This window comes from Canis aureus, chromosome 32, assembly GCF_053574225.1.
Source record: "Canis aureus isolate CA01 chromosome 32, VMU_Caureus_v.1.0, whole genome shotgun sequence".
Classification (NCBI taxonomy): Eukaryota; Metazoa; Chordata; class Mammalia; order Carnivora; family Canidae; genus Canis; species Canis aureus.
In genome coordinates, this window is record NC_135642.1 from 39,929,228 (window position 1) to 39,954,509 (window position 25,282).

Here is a 25,282-nt window from a genome sequence, read left to right on the forward strand (position 1 = left end):
GTACTGGGAAGGTAGGTTGACAGGCGGAGTGGGGTGGCAAGGGTAGGGTGGGATACTGGGCCAACTGGCTGATCGGGCCTTCATCTACAACTGAGGAAGTGAGCGACCGGATCAGGGTGTAGGCCTGGGAATCAAAAGGATGAGGTGGAATTAGGAGATACTTGATGAAGGAATTTTCCAAGAGTTGATCCTTGATTGGTGTGATGAATGAAAGAGACATTTTATTAATTTAATTCAATTTAATTTATTTGACACAGAGAGACAACAGAAGTAGGGGGAGCTGCAAAGGGAGAGGGAGAAGCAGGCTCCCCGCTGAGCAGTGGGCCTGATGTAGGGCTCCATCCCAGAACCCGGGATCATGGCCTGAGCTCAAGACAGACACTTAACCAACTGAGCCACCCAGGGGCCCCAGAAAGAGACAATGTGTGCTGTAGAACACTGGATCTTGGAATATTGGTAGGGTGTGTGTGTGTGTGTGTGTGTGTGTGTGTGTGTGTGTGTGTGTGTTGGGTGGGGGGGTTCTTTAGACAGCCAATGTCTAGGACGCACTGGATCAGATAGGGTCAAGCAGGCTTCTCCCTCCTGTAGGATCCCTCCGAGCCCTCAGCATGCTCGTGTATATTGTGCCTCTCTGAAGGCAGGAATCTGGGGGACAGCTTCCCCAAACTTACTTGTCTGTGGACCTGTTCTACCTAGATTATCCTGAAGGACAAATAATCCCACACCTCTGGAGAATATGCTCTTAGGCTCCCCACCCTCTGAGATAGGGATGAGGGAGAAAAGAAAATGTAAGGGAGGACCGGAAGGATGAAGAGAAGAAAAATTGAGTCCAATGATCTGTTGAGGGCCAGGTTTGGTTTCCAAGAGCCCTGCCAGCAACAAGGATCACCACAGGGACCAGCAGCAGTTGGGAGAAGCCATTGGAAGCCTTACACAGCCATCTCTGACTTGAATGGTCCGTGGGACTGTCCTGTGGTTTGAGTTCTTCTTTCACTGGTACCTTCTTCTAGACAGGAGAGCTTCCACTTTTGAGGAGGTGTGCATGTAAGTTTCAACCACGGTGCTGACTTTGATTGCGGGGATGGCAACTCTCACGCTGCCAGGAGGAAGACACCGGGAAGAGTATACAAATGAGCAGTAATGTCTGCTATGAGCACGGGAGGCTGGGGATGAGCTATGGGCCCTTCTTTCTGTACATCTGGAAGAACCGTCTTTCCTACGTGCCTTACCCCCCCCCCATGTATGGAAAGGGGCTCTCCAAGAGCAGAGCCAAACCCCCACCCCTGCAGAACCCCCACCACTGGAGCTTCCAATCTTTAGCATTCCCTGCCTCATATACAGAATGGTTGGCACCAGTGACAGAAATACAGACATCAATTTTACGATGAATAGTAAAAAGAGTGAATATCTATGAGCTCTTTTTTTTTTTTTAAGAAAGATTTTATTTACTTATCTGAGAGAGAGAGAGAGAGAGAGACCATGAGTGGAGGGCGGAGGCAGAGAGAGAGGGAAAAGCAGACTCCCTGATGAGCAGGAAGCCTGACGTAGGGCCCAATCCCAGGATCCTGAGATCATGACCTAAGCCAAAGGCAGATGCTTAACCCACTGAGGCACCCAGGCGCCCCTCTACTGAGCTCTTAGTATGCATCAGATACCACATTAAGCATTTCACATGTAGTATCTCATTTAATTCTCAAGATAGCCCTAAGGGATAGGTACCATCAATCATTAGATTTTTATAGACGGGGAATATGAGGCACATAGAGATTGAGCAATTTGCCCAAGGACGCACAGCGAGTGTGCGGTATAACCAGAATTTGACTTTAAGCTGTCTAATGTTAAAGTTGACATTCATAACCACTAGATTATGAATTTAATTATAAATGTTTTAGATTTCAAATGTTGGTAAGACTTGGAAATGGAAATATGGAGAAGGCAGTGGAGGATACAGAACTGGACGAGGTCAGGCCTGGGCTCAGAGCCATCGGGAGAGATGGTGGCTGAAAAGTGCCCGTGGATAAGTTTATTCAGACTATGAGGTTGAGAGTCAATTATACAGATTTACAACGCAGAAAGAACTCCGTGCAAAGGTTTTATGCATTAGTGGGATGTTTTCCCAAGCAATGAGTTAGAAATAACTGACTACTATTATCACAGTCCATGGACAGAACATTCCAGCTCTGAGGAAATGGGACCCAGACACAGAGGTCTATGTCCTAAATCATGCTGAAAAGGCAGAAGCAGTTGGGATTTTTGAGAAGCAGAGAATTCTTTCTGGCCCGTAAGTACAGGAGAAAACCATGGTGCTCGGTGGGCATCCCCAACTACAGACTCAGTGCCCTCCCCGTTCCCTTAAGACCCGGAGACCCTGGAGCAGGGGCTGCGCGTCATTCGTGCAGGAGCTTCTAGCACCGGGAATAGAGCGGGACCGATTGAGCCAAGGAAACGAGAGCCAAGCCCGTTCAGCCACATTCAGCTCCTGGATTCATGATCAAACTGTAAAGTGTTTTCACTGACCCATCACCATGTCATTGCCGATGTCTGAATTTTCCCTCACATACTGGGGACAGAGCCACGATAAATTGCTACCTACTTGCGCTGAGTTTCATTTTGCTCTGATTCATTGCTCACTTAGGGACTTTCTAAAATCACAGTTTATGGACTCCACATCCTGGTGGTTCCCAGAGATAAATGAGCCTGGATTCCAGGGAATGCAAATGTCTTCAAACTTGCAGCCAGCTTCCCGGCTCCCTGCAAAGGTCCCTTAAGCCCCTAAGTATTTCCTCTCTTAAATCACACATCACTGGCACAAGCGGAGTATTTTCAAGTTACCTCTTTCTCGTCAGGAGACCGTCCCAGAAAGGCCTACCAAGTACAGAAATGCCGTCGTTCTTGGCAGTTTTATTGGTGCTGTTCTTAGGTCTAGTTCAGAGATTCTTTTTAAAAGCTGGGTTTGGTGGGTCTTGTTTTCTGTTTTTTGGTTTTTTGGTTTTTGTTTTTGTTTTTGTTTTTTTTTCCTGAAAGAAATGATTCCATTGGGGCTGCACTTGAAACATGACGTTGAATGTCTCTTGGCGCGCGTAGGGGCTGGGTGAGGGCTGTGTGTGCACTTGTGCAAACGTTAGACCCTACCCAGTTGGGCAGTGGGAAGCCCCAGAGCCCTCCACGGTGAGTGGCAGCGGAGCAGTGGTATCTGAGTGCTCCACCCAATGTTAATCTGGATGTGAAAGTCATTTTTGCTTGGGCCTCAGATAGAGCCTCTCACAGTGTCTGTCTGGTATGGCCGAGAAAGAGGCACAATTTTCTGTGCCTTGAGAAAGAGGCATGACGTCACATCCAGGGAGCCTCAGGCAAAATGGCCATTTATTGAGCTATGCCAACACGTCTTGGGAATATAAAAAAGCACGTGGTTCAGGGTGGTAACCAATTTTTCTCAAACGGAGGGCAGCAGAAGCGAATCATATGACAATTGTGCGAAGCGGTTGGAACTTCCTGACGCTTTTTCATAATAATTGTTTGCCTTCAAGGCCTTCGAATGTGCAGCCAAAAATTGGAGTGTGTGAACGTGTGCTGTGGACACACACAAAAAAAGGTTACAAACCACTGATCTGTTCCCAAGAACATTGGTTAGGCTCAGATACACACACACACACACACACACACACGCACGCTTGAGTTTGCACTTACAATTCTACTTTTGGATTTTCTTCAGATATTACTACTTCTCTTCATTGAGATCATTCAGATTTTGTTGATTTGCACCCATGCTTTTGTTTATATTTCAATACTTTGCCTAATATATCCTACATGTGAGCCTAGGAAAATTGCTTTCAGAAAAACTCAAGAAGGCCAACGCCTCTTGCTCCCAGGCAAATACCCAACTTTCCAAAGTGGAAACCACAAAAGTTGAAAGTGGAGGACAGCTAACTCCTTCATCCTTCCACCTCTGCCATTGTCAAGGTCAGCGATAAGGATTAGGGGCAAGTGCCCTGGCCCGTATGTTGTGGCTATTTCTGTGGTACATGGGGCTCCTTAACGCTGAGAGTGGTGGCCTGAGGACATGGAAATGCCATGAAGGGCATTGTCAGGAACTCCTCATGGTGTCACCTGTGAGCTCTTGGCTCCAAGGGCACATGTTGGAAAGTACACAGACTAAGATGGCACCTCGAATGGGTCCATCTCTTTCACTGCTGCAACCTTGGGAGAGTTGCCTATTCTGTGAAAATCGGCCTTCTCAGTGTGGAAGATGGAAATAAAATTCCTACCTCCATGGTTATTAAAATTAAATCAGATAATGTCTGTCAAGTGCCAGCTAGAACAGCCACTTGATAAATGTTCATTTCCTCGCATCTCTTTACCCCATAATATGAGCAATAACTCTCTCACTGGGCTGCAGCATCTGCTTCTGGAACTGGAATATCTACACATCAACTGGATGGGAATGATGAGACACACTTCTTTAGCATATTCATCAGAATTCTTGCCTGGCCTGAGATGAAGCAGGGGCAGGGAGCATATGTGGATAGAAAGCAGATACTCAGGCCTTCTAGATAGCAGGGAGTCAGTCTGGGCAATCCAGAGTCACCTTACTTTAAACATATATCACACTTTTTTATAATCCAGGTAATGGTGATGAACTCTTCCCTTCGGAAGAGCCTGACTAGACCATTCCGTCCTTTGCCAAACCAATGACTCATTTTGTCTGAGCCCACAGCTGGGTCATATTTCCCCGCCTCCTTGTAGTTGAATGTGGCCAATGGAAGGTGGCCAGGCCTGGCGAGCCTCCACTATCTCCCCTCTCCATCTGCCAGATGGATGTCAGTGTCCAGGGACCCTGGAAACTGCGCTGAAGTAGGCATAGCCTCTGACAGCCTGAGTCCATAAGTGGCCGTGTGGAGCAGAGCACCACCTGCTTCACCATCTGGACTTCACCCAAACAAGAAAGGAACTGTCTGTGTACTAAGCCATTAAAACCTCAAGGTTTATCTGTCACAACAGCCAGCATTATTTTAACTAGTAATCTTCATGAAACGAGGTAAATTTTTAAAACCTTCCTTTCTGATGACCTTTGACATTCTTCTGAACATGAGCGCACCATTTTGTATTTTGTTACTGGGGGGAGAACAAATTTCATAATTGCTTAAAAACTACCTACCTGGTCTATCCATTCAAAATAGGCTGTGTATATTGATCATATGAACTATGGAACAAAGTTCTCCATCAACAAGAAGTCTATTCGATTTTTTTTGCCTAATGGTTTCAGCTGCCAAAGTTAGTGATTAGCTGCGTTTATTCTGTTTTAAATTAGATTAAACACTCCTGATGCCAGGTGCTGGGCTGGGAGGGGGAACTCAATAAAGACAAAAGAAATAAAGATAATTATGTTTTCTAAATTATTAGAAATTCGGAAATGAGAAAACTAAAATTTTTCTAAAGCGTCCTATATACATCCGTGTTTTCTTAAACCAAATATACTGAAAATAGTTTTACTTTTCCCAGTCTTCAGCTTCATCAATCATAAAATGAGGGGATATGTAATCCACAGGATTTGAGGATTAAATGAGGATCATGTCTACCTCCCAGCCTAACGCCTGGCACAATAATATTAAATAATACGCACACTAACTATTGAAACCGTGACCTCTTTCTTAATGATTTGGTTTATTGGATTTTGCTTTGGAATTACGCTTAGGAACGTGAATTTTCACACTCAGAGACTTGTAAAGTAGCCCCTTGGCCGCTTACCCCAACACCAGTTGGAACTACAGGGCAGTGCTCTGAGTTGTGCTATCTACTTTTACGGTTTCTACTGACTTCTTGCTGCGTTTTACTGACTACACCTACAAGTTGTCTTCAAAATCTTTTTTCTATGGGGAGGAGAAAATAAAACACCCCTTGTAGAAATTACTGCTCAAAAATGAATCAGCTCGGTCTGCAAGCTAGGGAATGCTCTGGCAGGGCAGGTTGCAAGCCATCAGAACGGCTCTTTCAGTGGCTCGGGGGCCCATTGGAGCCCATGCCAAGATCACTGCTGTTCTAGCACTCTGAGGCTGACAGAAGTCATGACTCCCGGCCACAGTACGGCCTTGCGGCTCTGCCTGCCAGCGCAGCTCCTGTGCTGGGAGGAGGGAGAGAGGAAAGAGAGGGAAAAGATAACGGGGGCTGGTGGGGGGGACCCGAAGGAGGAAGGGAGACCCAGGGTAAGAGGTAACCTGGGTGGCTCTTCACTGAGGTGGCCAGCCAGGTGCTTCATGTTCACATCAAAGCTGGAGGGGCCCAGCCCTGGGGGCACCTGTTCTGATTTTCATTCTCACCCACCCTGTGTCAGCCTACCCACTCCCCTACACCTCTGCCCATGACAGCTGTTTGCCACTCACTGAAGTTATTTCCCAGGGTATTGTGTGAACCTGGCATCAGGTTATTTGGTTTTGTAATTCTTGGTTTACCACTGATGATGAATTGTTGTTCCCATTCCATTTTCATACTGTATTTGTGTATCTTCATTTGTGAGCTTGACTGTTCACGGGCTTTCTTGTTTTTATTGTTATATTCACCATTTCTTCCAAAGGAAAATAATTTTGGTTTTCTTACTGTATTTCTTTTTCTGCTGCTCATGGTAGAAAAAGGATAACCCAATTTTCTTAAGCATAACTAAAATTTTAAGAAACAGAATGTGATAAATCACCCTGTTTAACCCAAAATAGAATTATATTAAGGATGTCATATTATGGCCTACTTCTTTTTTAATTCTGGTTAACATATAGTGTATTATTAGTTTCAGGTGTAGAATTTAGTGATTCATCAGTTGCATATAACACTTCAGGCTCATTACATCACATGCCCTCCTTAATGCCCATCACCCAGTTACCCCATCCCTCACCCGCTTCCCCTCCAGCAACCCTGTTTGTTTCCTAGAGTTAAGAGTCTCTTATGATTGGTCTCCCTTTCTGTTTTCATCTTACTTCTATATTTCCTTCCCTTCCCTTCTGTTCATTTGCTTCTTAAATTCCACATATGAATGAAATCATATGGTATTTTTCTTTCCATCCACATCATTGCAAATGGAAGATTTCATTCTTTTACTTTTTTAAAAGATTTTATTTATTTATTCATGAGAGACACACAGAAAGAGGCAGAGACACAGGCAGAGGGAGAAGCAGGCTCCCTGCGAGGAGCCTGATGTGAGACTCCATCCCGGCACCCCCGGGATCACGACCTGAGCCAAAGGCAGACACTCAACTGCTGAGCCACCAAGGTGTCCCAAGATTTCTTTCTTTTGATGGCTGAGTAATGACCTAGTTTTTATTTTTTTATTTAAAAAAATTTTAAGATTTTATTTATTTATTTGAGAGAGAGAGAGGGTGGGAGAGAGCGAGATAGAGAGCATGAGGAGGAGCAAAGGGAGCAGGACAAGCAGACTCCACACTGAGCATGGAGCCTGGACATGGGCCTCAATCTCACAACTCTGAGATCATGAACTGAGCTAAAACCAAGAGTCAGATGCTTAACCAATTGAGCCACCCAGTACCCAGGCACCCTGGCCTACTTTTTAAAAAGCAACTTTATTAAGAAATAATTTCACATATACCATTCACCCATTAAAAGTGTACAATACCATATTTTTAGTATATTCAGAGTTAATGCAGCCATTGCCACAATCTAATTTTCAGAGATTTTTCATCCCTCTAAAGAGAAATCCTGTACCCATTCATAGGCCCTCCCCAAACCTCATCACGCTTCTCGGACCTAGGAAACTACCATTCTACTCTCTGTCTCTATAAATTTGCATCTCCAGGACATTTCATTTATGTGGATAATAAGTGGTCTTTAGTAAGTAGTCTTTTGTGACTTTCTTTCACTGAGCATAATATTTTCAAGGGCCATGATTTCTCTTCATTGCCAAATAATATTCCATTGTATGGGTGTACCACAATTTATTTACCCATGCATCATGTGATGGGCACTTCAGTTGTTTCCACTTTTTGGCTGTTACTAGTATTGCTGCTATGAACATCCATGTTCAAGTTCATGTGTAGGCCTATGTTTTTATTTTTCTTAGATCTATACATAGGATCAGAATCTCTGGGTCACGTGGTACTTAACATTAAACTTTATGTTGCAGGTGCCCAACCGTTGTCCACAGTGGCTGCCCCATTTTACATTACGACCAGTAGTGCTTGAGGATTCCAAGTTCTGCATATTCTCACCAATATCTTTTATTATCTGTATTTTTGATTAGTGGATATGAAACGGTTTTATTGTGGTTTCGATTTTCATTTCCCTAACGACTAATGATGTCGAGCATCTTTTCATGTGCTTATTGGTCATTTGTGTATCCTCTTTGGAGAAATGTGTATTCAAGTCCTTTGCCTATTTTTAACTGGATAATCTTTTTATTATTACTTTGTAAGAATTTTGTATATATTCTGGATACAAGTCCTTTAACAGACATGATTTGTGAATATTTTCTCCTATTTTGTGGGTTGTCTTTTCATTTTCTTGATGATATCACTAGCAGGATGGTAGTCTTCAATTTTGATGAAGTCCCATTTTTTTTCCCTTTGACGCTTGTGCTTTTGGTGTCATATCTAGGAAACCATCATGACCCAAGGTCATTAAATTACTCTGATGTTTTCTTCTAAGGATTTTATAGTTTTAGCTCCCACTTAGTTATCTGGGTCAGTAACCTAACACAAACTGATTTTCTTACAGCTCTGGAAGTCAAAAGTCTGAAATGGGTTTCACTAGGCTAAAATCAAAATGTCAATAAGGCTGCATTCCTTGTGGAGTCTGTAGGGAAGAATGCCTGCCTTCTTGTCTCTTCCATGTTCTAGAGCTGCCCACCTCTTTTGGCTCACAGCTCCCTTTCATCTTCCAAGCCAGCAATGGCACACTGAGTTCTTCTCATATCGAATCACTCCAACTTCCTCTTCTTTCTCACCCTTCCACATTTCAAGACCCTTGGGATTACACTGGACCCACCGAGTATCCTGATACTCTCCCTCTTTTAAAACCACCTGATTAGCCACCTTAATTCCCTCTGCTCTCTTAACTCCCCTTTGCCATGTAGCGTAATATATTCATCATTCTGCCTACCACAATCTGTGATCCATTTTGAATTAATTTTTGTGCCTGATGTTAGGTGAGGGTCCAACTTCATTATTTTGCATGTGGGTATCCAGTTATCCCAGCACCATTTGCTGAAAAGATTCTCCTTCCATTTTGTGGTATATTTCCTCTTAAAACAATATAATATTAAAATGTGTCCATATCCACTAATATATGACATGGTCATTTTAAATGATTGGATAAAATTTCACTTTTTGAATATACCATTGTGTATTTACAGTGCTTCCAGCCTTTCACTATTAAAATAATCTTTATCTGACATATGGGGTTTTTTTTTAAATATATGATGGGCATAAACCCTTTTCCATTATATGTATTGTAAATTGTCATTGAAATTATTCACTTCTTTCCATCATCTTCCTATTCATCCGGCCCACAGCCTTACTCTTATACCTGGTCTCCCAGCTTCCAATCTTGCCCCTCTTCACTCATTTCTCCGTGACAGAGTGACCTTTCAAATTGCAAATCTAATCATGTATCTGCTGCCTCTTGTCCTTCAAATTGATTCTCAATAAGAAAAGGACAAAACTCTTTGTCACGGCCCCCTCTTGGCCTTCAGCCTAATCCTGTTGGGTGCCCCCACTTGCTTACTCTCTCCACCCACACGCACCTGCTTCTGCTCAGGTCCTCATGAAAGCCATTTGCTGCTATTGCAATTGGTTTTATTGTGGGTTTGCTTTGCATCAAAAAATGGAATAGGATTTTTTGAGACTTTTCCTACCTACTCCATTTTTTCCCACTTTTGCCTAATGAGGACAGGCCTCTAGCTCCCCACACATCTTTCCTCTTCAGCCCTTTTCTATGTTGCAATTTCAGATTTACATTTTGGATATCATTCATGTTGGCCTCCTGCACCTTCCAGTAAGGTCTATAAGGATAGGAATGAGGTACTAATATCTTAGCAAGTAAACAAGATCAATACATTTTCTACTGTGTCTTTGACTTTTAACTTCACTTACGCTATTTTTAATTTACATGATCCTAAAAATGTGTATAAATCCTTTCCTTTATGATTTCTTCACTTGCCATAGCCATGCTTAAACGTCCTTCCTGGCTCTGAGCATATAGAAATGTTGGCCCATTTTCTTGCATTGATTTTTATACTTCTATTGTTTGCATTAAAATCCTGAATATACCTGCCATTTATTTTTGACATATGCTATAAACCAGGAAAACACCTTTATTTGCTTGCCAAATGGTTAGCAGTATTCTCAGCCTTTGTCATCCTTTCCCTGCTGACTTGAAACAACTTGTTGGCTGTGCATTAAATCCTTTCCATGTTTGGTTTTGGAAATAATCTTTGTTTCCTGCTCTGGAAGTATTTGCCACTGTTTTAACTATTACAGCTCTAGACTGTGTTTTAATATCTAATAGTTGCATTTGCTAAGGAAACATGTTTTTATAAAATAATATTTTTAAGTTATACAATTTGAATTAAGGGTTACTAGACAGAGAACTGCTGCTTGGAGCAGTCTCAAACTTTAGTGGCAATCTGTAGGGCTTTTTACAGCACAGATCCAGGCCCCTGCAGCTGCTACCAATTCGGTAAGTATTTGCACTTCTCATAAGTTCTTTGATGATACTGATCCCAGGACCTCGAGATTTGAGAACTTCTGCTGTGGAGTGAAGACATGAAATAAAAAATACGGTCAACATGAGAATGGTCCTGATGCCTTCTCTGAATTAACTCCCCAGTGTGCTCTCAGACTTCAGATGAGCCTGCCCTGGGGGCTTTTTGTGAGCACCTCGCTGACAGTCTCTGGCCCAGTTCCTGGCACTACTTCAAAGCCGATGCAGGGAACATAGCCCTCCTTTCAGCGACCCAGAGGGTGCTCAGCCTAAATGCACAGCTGCCCTGTTGGTGACAGGTGCCTATGCAGCCAGGCTTTGGCCCCTTGCAGGGAGAAACCAGAGAAAGGACAAGATGCGGTGCCTCCCTTTGCTGTAGGCTTTCATGACTTTCCTGATGTTCAAGGGCAGTGAGACCAGAAACTCCTCTTGGCTTTCCTCATTTCCCACTCCCTTGGCTAGTTAATGGCTCCTTGGTCCACACAAAGGGGAGAGTTCATTACTAACACCTGCTCCTGCTCCCAGACCCATAGGTAACTTCTTGACAGAGACTTTTCCCACCTATTCCACACAATGTAAGCATATTTATGGAAATAAAGATAGTTTTAACAGCTTCACCATATACCTCTGTGGAGAGTCTGTGGAGGGGCCTGCATCTCACTTCTTCCTCCATAAAAAGCCAGACATTTTTTTAAGGGAAATAAAATAGCCTTAGAGGTGCCATTTGCTATGGGTTTACTCTTTTGTTGTTGTTATTAAGACGGAAGCACATGATTATACTTTACCTGAAATGTGTGGCTTTAGGAAAACATTTGTTTCCTGCTTTTTTGATACTTAGGTGTCCTCCATTCACTTATATTCTCCCTATCTAGGTCACCCAAAAGTTAGGTTGGAAATTATCTGTGTTTCCTTGAGGGATATACCTTCTGAGAATTTCTCCTTTTCATTTTCCTCTCTGATGCGTTTCTAAGACGCACCATCGGAAGGCCTCCTGTCACAAGCTGAGAGTTTCCCATTGGACCGTCCTTTGTATCCATTCCCTATTCAGCAGACTGAATAAGGCTGGCTGTGTGCAGCGTCTAGGGAACACAAAAAGACACATCTCCTGTCATCAAGGCCTTGCTCTGTTGAGGAAGGCAGATACATTAGATAACAATTATGTGCATTAGGACAAATATAGTGTTGAAGGTTATCAGAAGATGCTAGAGGACAAAGGCCAGGGGCGCTGCCCTCAGCTTGGCAGGGAGCCCAGCAAAGCAGAACTCCCAGAAAAGGTGACATTTGAGCAGATCATTGGGGGAGGGGGATTTGTGCATTTACTTATTTATATCATTATCTGTGATTATTACAGTTACTTCATTTTTATTTACTTTTGGACTAGGAGTTCATTCACATGTTTGACAATTCAGTAAGTGTGAAAAGGTTATAGAAATGCTATCCAAGAGAAGATACGATGTAATTTAAAAATCTTCCTAGTAGCCACATTTTTAGAAGTAAAACAAGTAAAATTAATTTTAATACTATATTTTACCTAATCCAATATATATAAAATTGTCTTTTCATCATCTAATCAGGCAAAAACTAATAATGAGATAATTGACATTCTTCTTTTGCACCGTCTTTGAATGGGTACAAAGTATATTTTACGTGTAACACATCACAATTGTTGTCAATTGTTGTCACACCGACATCTCGGTGGCTCAGTTGGTTAAGCAGCTGCCTTTGGCTCAAGTTATGATCTCAGGGTCCTGGCATCAAGCCCTGAGGCAGGCTCCCTGTCTGCTTCTCCCTCTCCCCCTGCCACTCCCCCAGCTTGTGCTCTCTTTCCCTCCCACTCTGTCTCTTAAATAAATAAGTAAATTCTTTATAAAAAATATAATATGTCACAATTTGGAACAGCCACATTTCAAGTGCTGGATAGTCACACGTGACTAAATGACTATATTGTAACCAGTTTCCCTCCCATTTCTGCCCTGAAGCTGCTGACTTCCCCTCCCTGGAAGCAGCTAATTTTTGCTAGTCCCTAGTGTGTTCTTCCACAGAGAATAGATATGTGTATGAGCAATTGTAAACATACATGTGCAAATAATAGGACAATAATCACATCATTGTGCATCCTACTTTTCTTGCTTAATAATTGATCATGGAGATGCTTCATATCATTACCTAGGAAGCAAACTCATTTTTTTTCTTTCTTTCTTTAGTTATTTTATTGCTATAGAGTAGCCAATCTTATGGACGTCGCAAATTACTCATTCAGTCTTTACTGATGAACATTTAAGTGGTTTCCAGTATTTGGAGCTTACAAACAATTTGAGCTGAGTTTTCAAGGAGACAAAGAGTGATGGAGCTAACCCAGTGAGGATGGGGAATGACATTCTAGAGAAAGGGGCAAGCATGAAGCACAAAGACCCAGGGCACAAGGCCTCGTGGCAGTTAAGGAAAATTTCTTTTATGTCGAAATGTCTGGAGAGTGGAGTGTGGGTGAACAGAAGAGAGGGTATGGAGACTGGAAGGGCAGGAAGAGACCAAGTTGCAAGCAGTCTTGTAAGTGTCATATTAAGGAGCTTGGATTTCTTCCTTGAGCCATCAAAAGATTTTAAGAAGCAGGGAAGAATAAATAAATGATTGAATTAATAAATAATGTTGGGAGGAGGAACAAATCTTCCAAAATGATGAATTCTGATTAATAGATCTGTAGAAGGCATGAGGGAAACATAAAATCACCATGCAAAACATTACAATAATAATAGCTGCAGGTAAGAGCTACTGATGAATACTTTATTTTTTTTTTAAGATTTTGTTTATTTGAAAGCTATAGAGCACCAAAGCCAGGGGGAGGGGCAGAGTAAGAAGGAGAAGCTCCCTACTAAACAGGGAGCCCAATGCCAGGCTCCATCCCAGGACCCCGAGATCATGAGCTGAGCTGATGAGGCACATGCTTAACCGACTGAGCCACCCAAGTGCCCCTACTGATGAATATTTAAATTGGTGGGCAAAACTTCAAGAAATGGGATATTTGCATAGCCTCACAGTTTATCTCTCCCAAAATATATATTAATTATTGTGATGGTTTTAACATCTGTCCAAATGTGCTTTGATACTGCCCTCTAGGAAGTAGAGTTTAATTCCACTGGACTTAGTGACTCACTTCTAATGAATAGGGTATAGAAAAGGAAAAATAATAACTTCACAGTGAGTAACCCTGGCAGACACTGGGGTGATGTTAACCCAGTGATCAAGGTTAACATCACCGTAATATCATGTTCATATAGGGGACCCCTGACAATACGATGAGAAGGGTACTTCATCTGTACAGTATTCTTCCCCCCCCAAACCCATAACTTCAGTCTAATCATGAGAAAACACCAAGTAAAACCAAACTGAGGGACATTCCACGAAATTCCTGACCAGCTCTTCAAAAGTATCAAGGTCATAAAGAACAAAGGGTGAAAAACTGTTACCTCCTAGACTAAGGAGACATGTTGACTCAATGCAGCGTGGCATCCTGGATTGGGTCCTGCAACAGAAAAAGGACATTTGGGGGAAAACTGGGAAAATATGAGTAAAGCCCTTATGTTAGTTAATATTGGACCAGTGTTAGTGTCCTAGTCTGCATAAATGTACCATAGCTATCTAAGATGTTAACATTCATTAGGAGCCGGGTGAAGATAAACCATGACATTTTGGGCCTTCTTTGCAACTACTCTAATAATAAATATAAAATTATTTCAAAATAAAAAGTTTAAAAAAAATCAGAGGAGTGACCTGATTAGATTCACATTTCAGAAGAATGCCAGTGGTTGCAGGGAGGAAGAAGGCTGCAAGGGGAAAGACCAGAGCAACAGCTTACGAGGTTGTGTGACAGGGACACCTGGGGCTCAGTGGTTGAGTGTCTGCCTTTGGCTCAGGGCATGATCCCGGGTCCAGGGATGGAGCCCCACATCAGGCTCCCCACAGGGAGCCTGCTTCTCCCTCTGCCTGTGTCTCTGCCTCTCTCCCTGTGACTCTCATGAATAAATAATTAAAATCTTTTTTAAAAAGAAAAAGAACAGGGTCGTGCTACAAAAAGTCAAGAACAGATGATGGAGGCCTGGATGGGGAGCAGGGGCAACAGGAGTCTGAGGCCATGGGCAGGTTGGAGAAATCTCTAGATGAAAACTCAATCAGACCAGGTGATGGCTTAGATAAGCAAGTGAGGCAGTAGGGGGGCTCAAGATAACACACAGTTTGCAACCTCTGGGAATTAGATGGGTAATGATGTCATTCACTGAGATGGAGATAACAGGAAGATCATGTGTCAGGGAAACAGTTTAGTCTTAGACTTGTTGAATTTGGAGTACATTTGAGAGATCAAGTATGCATTAGGCCACTGGATATATGGGCTGGCAGGTTGGGGAGGGGAGACCTGGCCGTAGACTGCTGTGGGGACCCATTGGCATGTAAAGAGCCATGGCCTTTCATTTAGGCCAGTGAGAGGGTGACGTGACCCAAGGAGAGGAGAGGGCATAGAGTACAACCATTTAGGGGATAGGCCCAGGAGGTAGCAAGGGGACTGGAGCATGTCCAGAGAAGTGGTGACAGCACAATGTAGTCATTAAGAGCTAGGTCCTAGAAGCAGGCTGCCAGGGCCAGAATATTGGCTCTGCCACCTACCTGTTGTGTGACATAGAACAAGCTATTTAATCTAATAAGGCTGTTGTCAGGATTATGTGACATACGGTATGTAAAGTTCCTAGAATAATGCTGGGCTCTTGGTGTTCAAAGAATGTTGGCTAATTGGAGGCAAAGGAAAGAGAGAGAGTGGTGGCCTGGAAGCGAAGGAAAGAGAGTGGTTCAAAAAGGAGCACATGTACTTCATACCGCTTAAGATGGCTATTAGCAAAAAAGTGGAAAATTATAAGCATTAGAAAGGATATAGAGAAATTGGAACTTTCATGCACTGCTGGTGGGAATGTAATATGATACACCCATTGTGGGAAACAGCTGGGTGTTCCTCAAAGAGGCAAACATAGAATTACCATATGATACAGCAATTCCCCTCCTTGGTATATGCCCCCAAAGAACGAAAGGCAGGGACTCACACAGGTCCTTGCACACCCATGTTCATAGCAGCATTATTCGCAAGAGCCAAAAAGTGGAACCACTCCATGTGTTCATCAAGAAATGAATGGATAAACAAAATGTAGTAAACACACACAATGGAATATTACTCAGCCTGGAAGAGGGGAAGTACTGACATGAATGAACCCTGAAAACATTATGCTAAGTGGAATGAGTCAGACAGTAAAGGACAGATATTGTACGATAAGGAACGTAGAGTAAGCAAATGCATAGAGATGGAAAGTCGCAGAGAGGACCAGTGGTTGGGGGCAGGGAGAAGCGGGTAGTTAATGCTTAATGAATGCAGACTTTCTGCTTGAGATGATGGAAGAGATCTGGAAATGAGTGGTGGTGATGGTTGTATAACTCTGGATGTACTTAATGTCACTTAAAAATTTTGAAGTTGGTAAAATTTTATGATGTGCGTATTTTACCATAATATTAAAAAATCGAGGATGTGGTTAATGCTGCCGAGAAGTCAAACAAGATAAGCCCCTCGAGTTGGCCTCTGCATTTTATGACATAGGGGTCATCAGAGACATTTCAGAGCCCTTATAGGAGAGCAGAGGTCAAAAGTCAGATTGCAGTGGGTTGAAGGACGATTGGGAAGTTGTCTATACCAGGGGCTGGCAAACCACAGCCCGATCTGGCCTGCTGCCTATTTCTGTAAATAAAGGTCTTTTGAAACACAGACCCACTTTAGGGTATGTTCTGCCTCTGGTGGCTTGTGTGCAACAACAGCAGGGTTGAATAGTTGCCGCAGAAACCATAGGGTCTGCAAGACCAAAGATATTTACTTTCTGACCCTTTACAGAGAAAGTTTCCAAACTCTGGACCGGACAAGACCTCCTGGTATTTCGAGAACTTCGGCTTTCTTAGACAATGCCTGCATTTCTGGAGAGATGACAGGGTCCCTTTGGCCAGCTAGCGGGGTAGACCCAAGGCTAAACAGTAATAATAATAATAATGAACAAGGAGGAGGTAGTAGCGGAGGAGGGGGAAGAGAAGAAACTGTCCTTCCTTTCTCTAACTGGAGATACTATCTCCAACTTGCTGTCTCTTCTAGCCTTGGAAAAAAGGATTTTAAGTCCCTTCACCCAACCCCACCCCCCAAAACACCCCACTAGTAAATTGTCACGTGACTGGTGATAATAAACATTCTGAGATGGTTACAAACTACGGTTGCTTTAAGGCTTCCTAATTAATTCAAGAAGAATGCCCACAACCTGAGGCTTTTCAAGTGTTTATTAATTTCCTCTCTGGAACTGAGTGTCGATTTTTATTTCAAATCAGAGAGAAAGCCGACTTCCTGTGTGTCAGGAACTATGCCAAGTTTTGTGCCGTGGTGACTTCCTTGACGGTCATCCAGACCATCAGATGGCCTTTCCCCATTTCACAGGTGGGGCAGCTGGGGCTCACTGGAGTTAAGTACCCTCCCCCAGACCCACAGAGAGTTAGTGGTAGACCTGGGGTTGGACGTCCCCCTGGTTCCAGGGCCCAGGCCATTCCACTGCATCATGCAGGCCTCCTCTCCTTGGCCTCAGAATGCTTTCCTGAGCCCATCCTAAGCAGAATCTAATACTTGGTGGGTTCTCCATCCATTGTATACAGTGAGCCCCGCTACTTCATATAAGAAGGGCCACTTAGGGTACATCTCAAACAGACTGTAGGCTCTTGCAAGACCCACCCCCCAGCCTGCTCTTGTGCTCCCTATGTGCCTAAGCCCCACGTTGATGATCAACTGATTCTACCCAGAGGTATTTCTTGAAAACCACCCTGCTTTTCAGTGCACTGTGCCAGTGCCCTCTAAGACCTGGGCTTCACTTGCTCCCACCTTATCATCTATTTATACATCATCTGCAGGAATTCCTCGAGCTCCTGATCAGGCCCAGTGACTCAGGGAGGCAGTGGGAGGGGGACAGAGTGGCTCCTTCAGTTCCCATCCACTCATGCCTGTATGGTCAGTGCATAAACACAGCACCCTTGTGACTTCTTTCCCCTTTGAGGCTGTGCTCCATAACACAGCCTCTGACTGCCTAGATTCCTACAGCCTTCAAGTCAGAACTCAAACGGGAACACAGAAGGCGGTATCTGACCCTCGACTGTCCCAGCGAGAAGACCATGGGTTGGCACCATACCCAGGCAGGCAGCTTGTCAGCAGCGGATCCTGGCCTGGGAAGGCCCCAGGTCTCCCAGCTCCCAGCCCCGAGCTCACCCTGCTGCGCTTCACTGCCTCCTGATGAAGCAGGGGTCTTCCCCTGCCTGCGGAGCGCTTTCCTTGGAGCCCTTTTCATGAATGAGACCAGATGCAGAACTCCACATTGATCATTTCTGTCCCTCCCCTTTCTGCTCTCTGTTGAAGGCAGCCCCCCAGCTCCCAGCTGGCTCCTGTCCCCTCCCCCAGCCGGGAGAAGTTATTACATGAAGAGATCAGCTTACCAGTTTTCTCCAGAGCAGAGGCTGAGCTCGGAGCTCCGGGTAGTACAGTGAGGGAGAGCAGAGGCAGCCAGCGCGGTGCCTAGCGGAACTCCGGGGCTGGAAGCCCGAGACACAAGTGCATCTGCTAGCTGTTAGCACTTGGCAGCGGCGTCCTCCTCTAGGGTAGTTCTAACTTGGGGTAATAATGTTTGTCAGCTACCTGATATTAGCATTGCTCCACGTTCAAACAGCAGTGTTAGCAAGACCTGGGGGAGAGGTAAGCCAAATAAAATATCTTGTCAGAAGTTGTATTTTTGTCAGCACTCTATTTCCTTCTCTATCTACCAGGAGGGATCAGGGACCGGGTTTTTATGGTGTGCAAAGAGGAATGCTTTATGTTGCGTTTTTAGGCTTGCTTTGCCTTTTCTTACAGAAAGACTTCTTTTCTTCCTGAAGAATCCCGTAATTTCTAAACTTTCAGTCTGGGGTTGTCTGTACAGTCGCCACCCTGGGGAGTGGGCATGGCCTTGGTGACAGATGCTGGAGCGTGCACGTTTCTCCTTCGGCCGTCGCAGGGGGAAAAAAAATGTGCATGTCAGATTCCGATAGGGACTGTTACCTTTTGAGAATTTTTCTTCAGGGTTGCAGAAGGGATATGCGTGCTAGAGGAAATGGCTTTTCTTTACCGCTTTTGCATCACAGTTTCCTCCCTTTCGCTTTGATGTGCTTGGAAAAAAATCTGTGTTTAACTTTGTATCATAGGTTTGGGGAGGGCTAGTGATACATGGCAGGGTGAGGAACATGCCCAGATCTATTAAGGCAGGGAGGCATGTTTAAGGCCTGCCAGGATGATTTATTCTTATGAGTTTAATGAGTTTAGCTCCTATGTTTGCTGGATACGTTTTTGAACATCATAGATGCACTGGGAGCCAGCCCTTGATGCAGGCAAAGAGATTGGAAAGGGTGGGGATACCCCGTGGCCTGGAGAGGTAAGCACTTAGGTGTATCCACCCTCACCTGCACAGGCTGCAACAAATTTGCCTTATCCGCTCCTTTTACTCGTTATTCTGATGAAAGATCTCCAAAGACTGATGCCAGAGTAATGAATGAAAAGGACAGTCTCTTTCCAGGAATCCATCTTCCTCTTTTCAAGCCAACTGAAAAGTCTATCTCCTCAAGAGGCCAGGGGCCACATCACGGCTTTGCCTTTTGTTAGCATTGTCAGGACGGAGCCAGCTCTGAGAGCTTAATGTAATGACTTTCCCTGCCCCGCAAGTGGAAGCAAGAGCGCTCCCAAAGCCGGGCTGCAGGGCTCGATGTGGGTTCAACCCAGGCATGTGGCTCAGAGGCGCGCAGCAACGGGTCATTTGTTTCAGGCTCTTAGCGCATTAGTTACCCGTGTCCCCCGCTCTGCAGATATTCTCCGGGCCTGTGGAGGGGGCCGGGGCGGGGGGGTCGGGGGCTTGAATGGGAACTGGAGGAACTGAATGGGTTTGTGATGCTGGAAGGCTGAAAGCAGACCATTGCCCTCTAGTTGTAGCCGGGGTTCGCAACTTGCCTGTTGATTTTTTACTGTGTGGAGTAATGACAAATGGGCCAGCCTAACTCAGCCTGGAGCACTTAAGCATGTGAGAGGAGAGCTCATATGGAAAATATTTCTATCACCGCTGCGTGCGCATATGGGATGGGGAGACCCCCGTGCAGAGCAAATTGCAGCGCTCCAGCAGCCCCTCAGTGGCGTGCCAATTACTCTTATTAACAGCAAGGCTAAGGGCAGGCTTCAGTTACCTGCGCACAGCTGGCTCCGGGGAAGGCCACTCTGGAATGCGTGTGCCTCAAGCCTGGTGTCACATGCAGAGAGGCGAGTGGCCCTGTTTCTCTTTACAATCAGCAAAGCGGATGAAAAATGAAAGGCGACTACACCGGCTCACCAGGTCTTGATGCGGTTCAGCCAGCACTCGGCTCTCAGGAGAGGAAGGCACCACTCCTGTCCTCTGGGTTCAAGTGTGAGTGCTAAGTAGCCAGAAAACGCCAGCAGAGGGGACGAGATGCCCGCTCTCCTGCTCCTTTGTTCTGCTCTGCTACCCTAAATACAGACCCTCACGTGCCTTACCCTCTTTTCTTGCTTTCCTGCGTCTGAGTGTGCGAGTGTGTGCACATGTGCGTGCACACGTCACCGCAGAGCCTTGGCCCCACGACGACTGCGCTCCTAGGAAATTGTACAATTAGGATTCCTTTCCCCTGGCTGGAAATGAAATGATGAGGAAGGAACGTGAGTGTGCTAGTGGCTCCCCCTCCCTCCTTAAAAAGAATGTAGTTTATATAGAGCTTTGAAGAATGTGGCATTTATTTACAAGAGCCTCTTTTTTTATAGCCCTGTTACTTGCAAAACTCACCCATAAACATGTGGCGTCGTCCCCAAGTCACCAAGATTTTCTTTTTCGCTGCCAGCCGGTTTCCTTGCAGGTTTTAATTATCTTCCCTTTGGATGTTCATAAAAACACACGGGAAAGAGGGGGGGAAGAGAGCGTTGTGCACCTCGCGTCGCTTAGCTAGCTGGCTGTGGCTCAGCAGGGGGCTGGAAGCCATGCAGCAAACTCTGTGGAAGCTCAGAGTCGGGTTTTCGAGGGTGTGAAGTCCTTCCAGATAAGCAGGGGCCGGCAGGTGGTGGGAGGAGGGGGTGTTATTCCAAGCACGCCTTATTTGGCGCCCTAGGCACCTGTAACTGTGAACCAAGGACAAACAGCTTGGGATGGCGTTGGTGCATGGGTTGGAGAGCAAACAAGTTGGCGTGGTGTCGGTGTACGGGTTTGAGAGCAAACATAGAGAAGGACTGTTCCTTCCTTGATTTTCCGGTTGCAGGAGCATTAGGTTCTCATGACCTCGTAAGAACATTGAGGTCACCAGAAAGCCTTTGGCCTTGTCAAAATTAGGAGAGCAGTGGTGTTCACTTGTGGAGATTGCATGCACCCCCTGAAGAATGTAAAGGACTGTAAAGTCAGGCTGGACTTCTGGTGCCTTCGCCAGTGCGTGAAACACGCCAGGATCCAGCTCCCCTGCAGTATGCAGCCCAATGGTCTGTGGGAGTTAAGTGTGCACTTTCCTTCCCTGAATTTGGACTTACCTCCTAGGAGAAGACCGATGGGATACTGTTATGGGGGAGGAGGGGAGAGGCAGCTTAGAAACTGAAACAGTTCTAGAAGTGGATCAAAAAGATGTTTATCTTAATCTTGAAGCAATTTGGCAGAAACCTATCAAACTTAAATTAAAATTAAAAATAAATATGATAGGCACAGGGTGTCTTTTGTGACTGTACTAAAAAGCACTGGATCGTATCTTTTTTAAAAACACAGTTTATGGTATGTGAGTAATATCTCAATTTTTGTTGCAACAAGCACTCAGTGTTGTATGGAAGTGTGGAATCACTGTATTGTACACCTGAAACTAATACTGCACTGTGTGTTGTGACTGGAATTTAAATGAAAACTTTAAAAAATCAATTTTTACGTCAAAAATACATAATAAATGGCTCTTCGACCCAACTTTTCCATTTCTGATACTTTATTCATGTACATCTATTCCCAATGTGCGAAGTGCCCTCTGAACTATTTTTCAGATTTAGATGTTGCAAAAACCTAAGTGTCCCTCGATGAGGGACACTAAGCAGGTGTTCAAAATGAATGATGTAGTTCTGCATGTGCTGATAGGAAATGACCACCAGGGTATGTTGTTAGGTAAGAGCAAGTTGCAGAACAACACGTATAAAATGCTACTCCCTGTGTAAAAGGCGTGAACGTACTTGTCCATCCTCTCTGGAAGGATATATGGGAAAGGGTAGGGAAGGGGGTGGCAGGGAGTGGAGGGCAGTTGAGAGACTTCCATTGCACCATACACCTGTGTACCTTTCAAATTGTGTACAGTAAGTCTTAGCTGGTGAAAAATAAAAAATAATAATAATAAAATACACAATCTAATAAAAAAAATCTCTTAGTAGTGCATATAATCTGTGATGTAATGGAGAACACCCCCAGCGAAGCTCCTAGTGCACGTTGAGGTGAAGTGATTCCTTTATCAACTCGTGTGCACTTCACTAGAGTGCTGTGTGGCAAAGAGATTCCTTAAAGGCTAGGATGATGTTCTTCAGTTGGTTCATTCATTCATTTAACACCTACTTACAACCCCTGTGTTTTTTTTTATTTTAAAAAAAAACGAGGATAATAATAGTAGCTACTTTAAGAGGTGGTCAGAAGGATCAAATGTGATAGTATGTGTAGAGCTCCTAGCTCGGTGTGTCGGGCACATACTAAACAGCGCTTACTGGCTCCTACCATGGTTACTATTGCAGATGCTGCCAAGGTGTGCCACCTAGGTGCTCGGGAAAGGAAGGTGAAAAGAGAAGGTCTTGCCTCTGATGCGTTTACAATTTAAAAAGGGCACGGGGTGCAAACAGTTCATGATCGTACAGTAAGAAATTCTCTCTAATTGCAAGAGCAGAGGCAGAGGGGCAAAGAAGCAATGAAATCTGCCTAACAAAGTGAAGAGAAACTCCACAAACAGTGTCATATTTGAACTGAGACTTGAAGGGTTGTGTATCAGGGGTCTTCAAGACAATCCCTGGGTTCAGTGATTCATAGTGATTCAGCTGAGAACCCAGCATATAGTTGCACCCACAGCCGTGATTTATTATAGCAAGAGGATACAGAGCAAGGTGCATGGGGGAAGTCTGGGGGAAAGCAGGTGCAACATTCCAAGGGTCCTCTCCGTGGAGTCATGCAGGGCACACTTGATTCCCCTAGGGATGAGTTGTGACAACACGTGTGAAATGTTGTCAACCAGGGACGCTTGTTAGAGACTCAGCACCTACTGTTTTTATTGGGGGCTGGCCACCTGGGCACCCTCTGCCTGCCGTGGACCAGCTCTACAGATTCCCAGAAGGTGAGCAGGGTGTTCAGCATAAACCTATTGTTAGTACGGTGTAGGCCCAGTGAGCCACGTTACCAGTTCTGAGGCTGGTGGGAAACCTCCCCAAATCCATTCCCAGACACCAGTCAATGGCCAACCTCGTTAGCAGGTCTTTTTAAAGGAGAGCACTCAGGTCTGCTGTGTTAACTCTTTTCTTCACAGATGGGTAGGCATTTTAAGTGGAAAAAGAGGGAGGGAGGACATTCCAGACAGAGGGAACACATCTATAGAGCCCCAGAAATAAGAAAGAACATGACATATTCTGGAAACAATGCTTGGTGCAGATTACAGAAGCATACGTTGTGAGGGGATGTGGCAGGAGAGGTTTTGTCCCTAGATCCGTAGGGTTGGAATTTTCCTCTGTGCTTTTGAAAGTTCCAGAAATTACATATCTACAGTCTTAAGGTTAATTTTATCTTTTATGACATGCCACTTAGGTTACTGTTGTGGGACATTTTCATCGTCATATGTCATTGAAATTGTTTTTTAAGGATTAAGATAAATTAAATAATGAACGTGGAGTTGCTTTGTAAGCAGTGGCAGCCTTAAGCCAGCCATGATTTTAGTCTTTGGGGTGTTATTTGTGGCAAATAGAAATGAAGGATCAGTGTAATGCCCTTCATGACTGATTCTTTGTGCATAATTCTCAGTGGCTCAAACTTTCTTCTGCTTTCCGATATCTAAAATGAAAAACCAACTATGTGGAACTAATTCGATAATGCGAGACCTGAGTTTGAGCCTCGGGTCTACTATGTCCATGAATTGTTTTTCTTCTAAATTAGGAAAGCCATTGTTACAGAAACAAATTCAAGAGATGCAAAGAATAAAAAGTGAAAGGTTCCTCTTTACCCTCACTTGCTTCCCAATCCTTCCTCCCAGTACCACCCCCAGCCCCCCGCATTGTTAACAACTTGGCATTTGTTTTTCTGGAACCATTCCTACACATTTATGAGCACAATGGTGTGTGCATATGTGCATGCATGTATATGCCTACAACCGGCAAATAATGACAATTCTGCTTCTTTTCTGATACCTGGTACTTCTTGTTTTTACTTCTTGTCTTCCTCAATTGCTAAGACTTCCAGTGCACAGTGTTAAATCAGAGCAATGAAAGTGAACATTCTCATCCTCCAGACTTAAATGGGAAAGCTTCTAATATGTCATCACTAAGTGTGATGCCCGCCAGATGTTTTAGGTACATCAATTTTATCTACAATTTCTGAGTTTTTATCGGAATGTTGTTCAGTTTGATCACTCAGTGGTTGCCTTCCCAAAGTGCTGATGTGGTATTCTCCTTTAATCTACCTAAAAAGCAAACTCCGTTAGTACATTTCTTAATGTCGGGCTCTCTTTGCATTCTTGGAACTATCTTATTCATGGTGATTTTTTCGTTAAATTCACTATCAGATTTGATTAATGAATATTTTATTTTGAATTTTGGGTTTTTGTAAATGAGTACTCTTTGTTCATGGCCCCTCTTTTACTGTGCTAGAAGAGGGGTCTTGCTAATTTTATAAAATAAATTCAAAGGCTTCTCATCTTTTTGTGTGTTTTGAAACAGTTTAAATAATGGAAGAATTAGCCCTTTCTTGAAGGTCTGTTGAACTCAGTCATGAAGCCAGCCTCTTTGTGAAGAGGTGGTTTTTGAGTACCTGTTTTACTTTCTCTTCTATGTCTAAAAGAAAAGTGTAATATTTAACATATATAGGAAAATATATGTAATATATAAGCAAGTTATGAAACAAAGTAATAAGGAAAGCACCTGTGAGCCTACCACCCAGCTAAAGAAATAAAACATGCCCAATACTGTATGCTAGTGCACAAGTTTGTCCTCTTTTCTCTCCCAGAGAGATGGTTGTCATTTCCTTGCCTTTTTTAAAAAATAATTTTATCACATATATATGTATCTCTAAAGAATATATTGTTTGATTTTATTTGGTTTTGATTTGTATAAACATAGTATCTTGTTTTCCTTTATCTAACTTGATTGTTTATTCAACACAAGGATGCATATGGCATTCATTCATTTTTACTGCTATGTAGCATTCTCTGTGATAAACTGTCTTTTCTCCTGTTGATAGATATTTGGGTTCTTCATAGG

At 43.9% G+C, this 25,282-nt stretch overlaps 1 protein-coding gene and 1 long non-coding RNA gene across 4 annotated transcripts in view; one reads left to right on the forward strand and one right to left on the reverse strand.

Annotated features, from left to right (window-relative positions):
• THSD4 (thrombospondin type 1 domain containing 4) overlaps positions 1-25,282 on the forward strand; it is a 573,677-nt gene that overhangs the window by 347,978 nt on the left and 200,417 nt on the right. The window contains exon 1 of one of the 3 annotated variants that reach the window (XM_077881724.1): positions 17,839-18,496. The exons of the other annotated variants lie outside the window; for them this stretch is intronic. Coding sequence (XP_077737850.1) covers positions 18,425-18,496 — 72 coding nt within the window. The 5' untranslated portion in view covers positions 17,839-18,424. Of the gene's footprint in view, positions 1-17,838; positions 18,497-25,282 lie in introns of those variants that run through there. 3 annotated transcript variants of the gene reach the window in all.
• On the reverse strand, positions 7,544-21,003 carry LOC144303487 (uncharacterized). The gene is made up of 5 exons (XR_013370531.1): positions 20,616-21,003; positions 18,241-18,485; positions 14,163-14,218; positions 11,622-11,777; positions 7,544-10,745 (listed from the first exon to the last, which is right to left on the reverse strand). It is a non-coding gene; the product is annotated as an uncharacterized LOC144303487 (long non-coding RNA).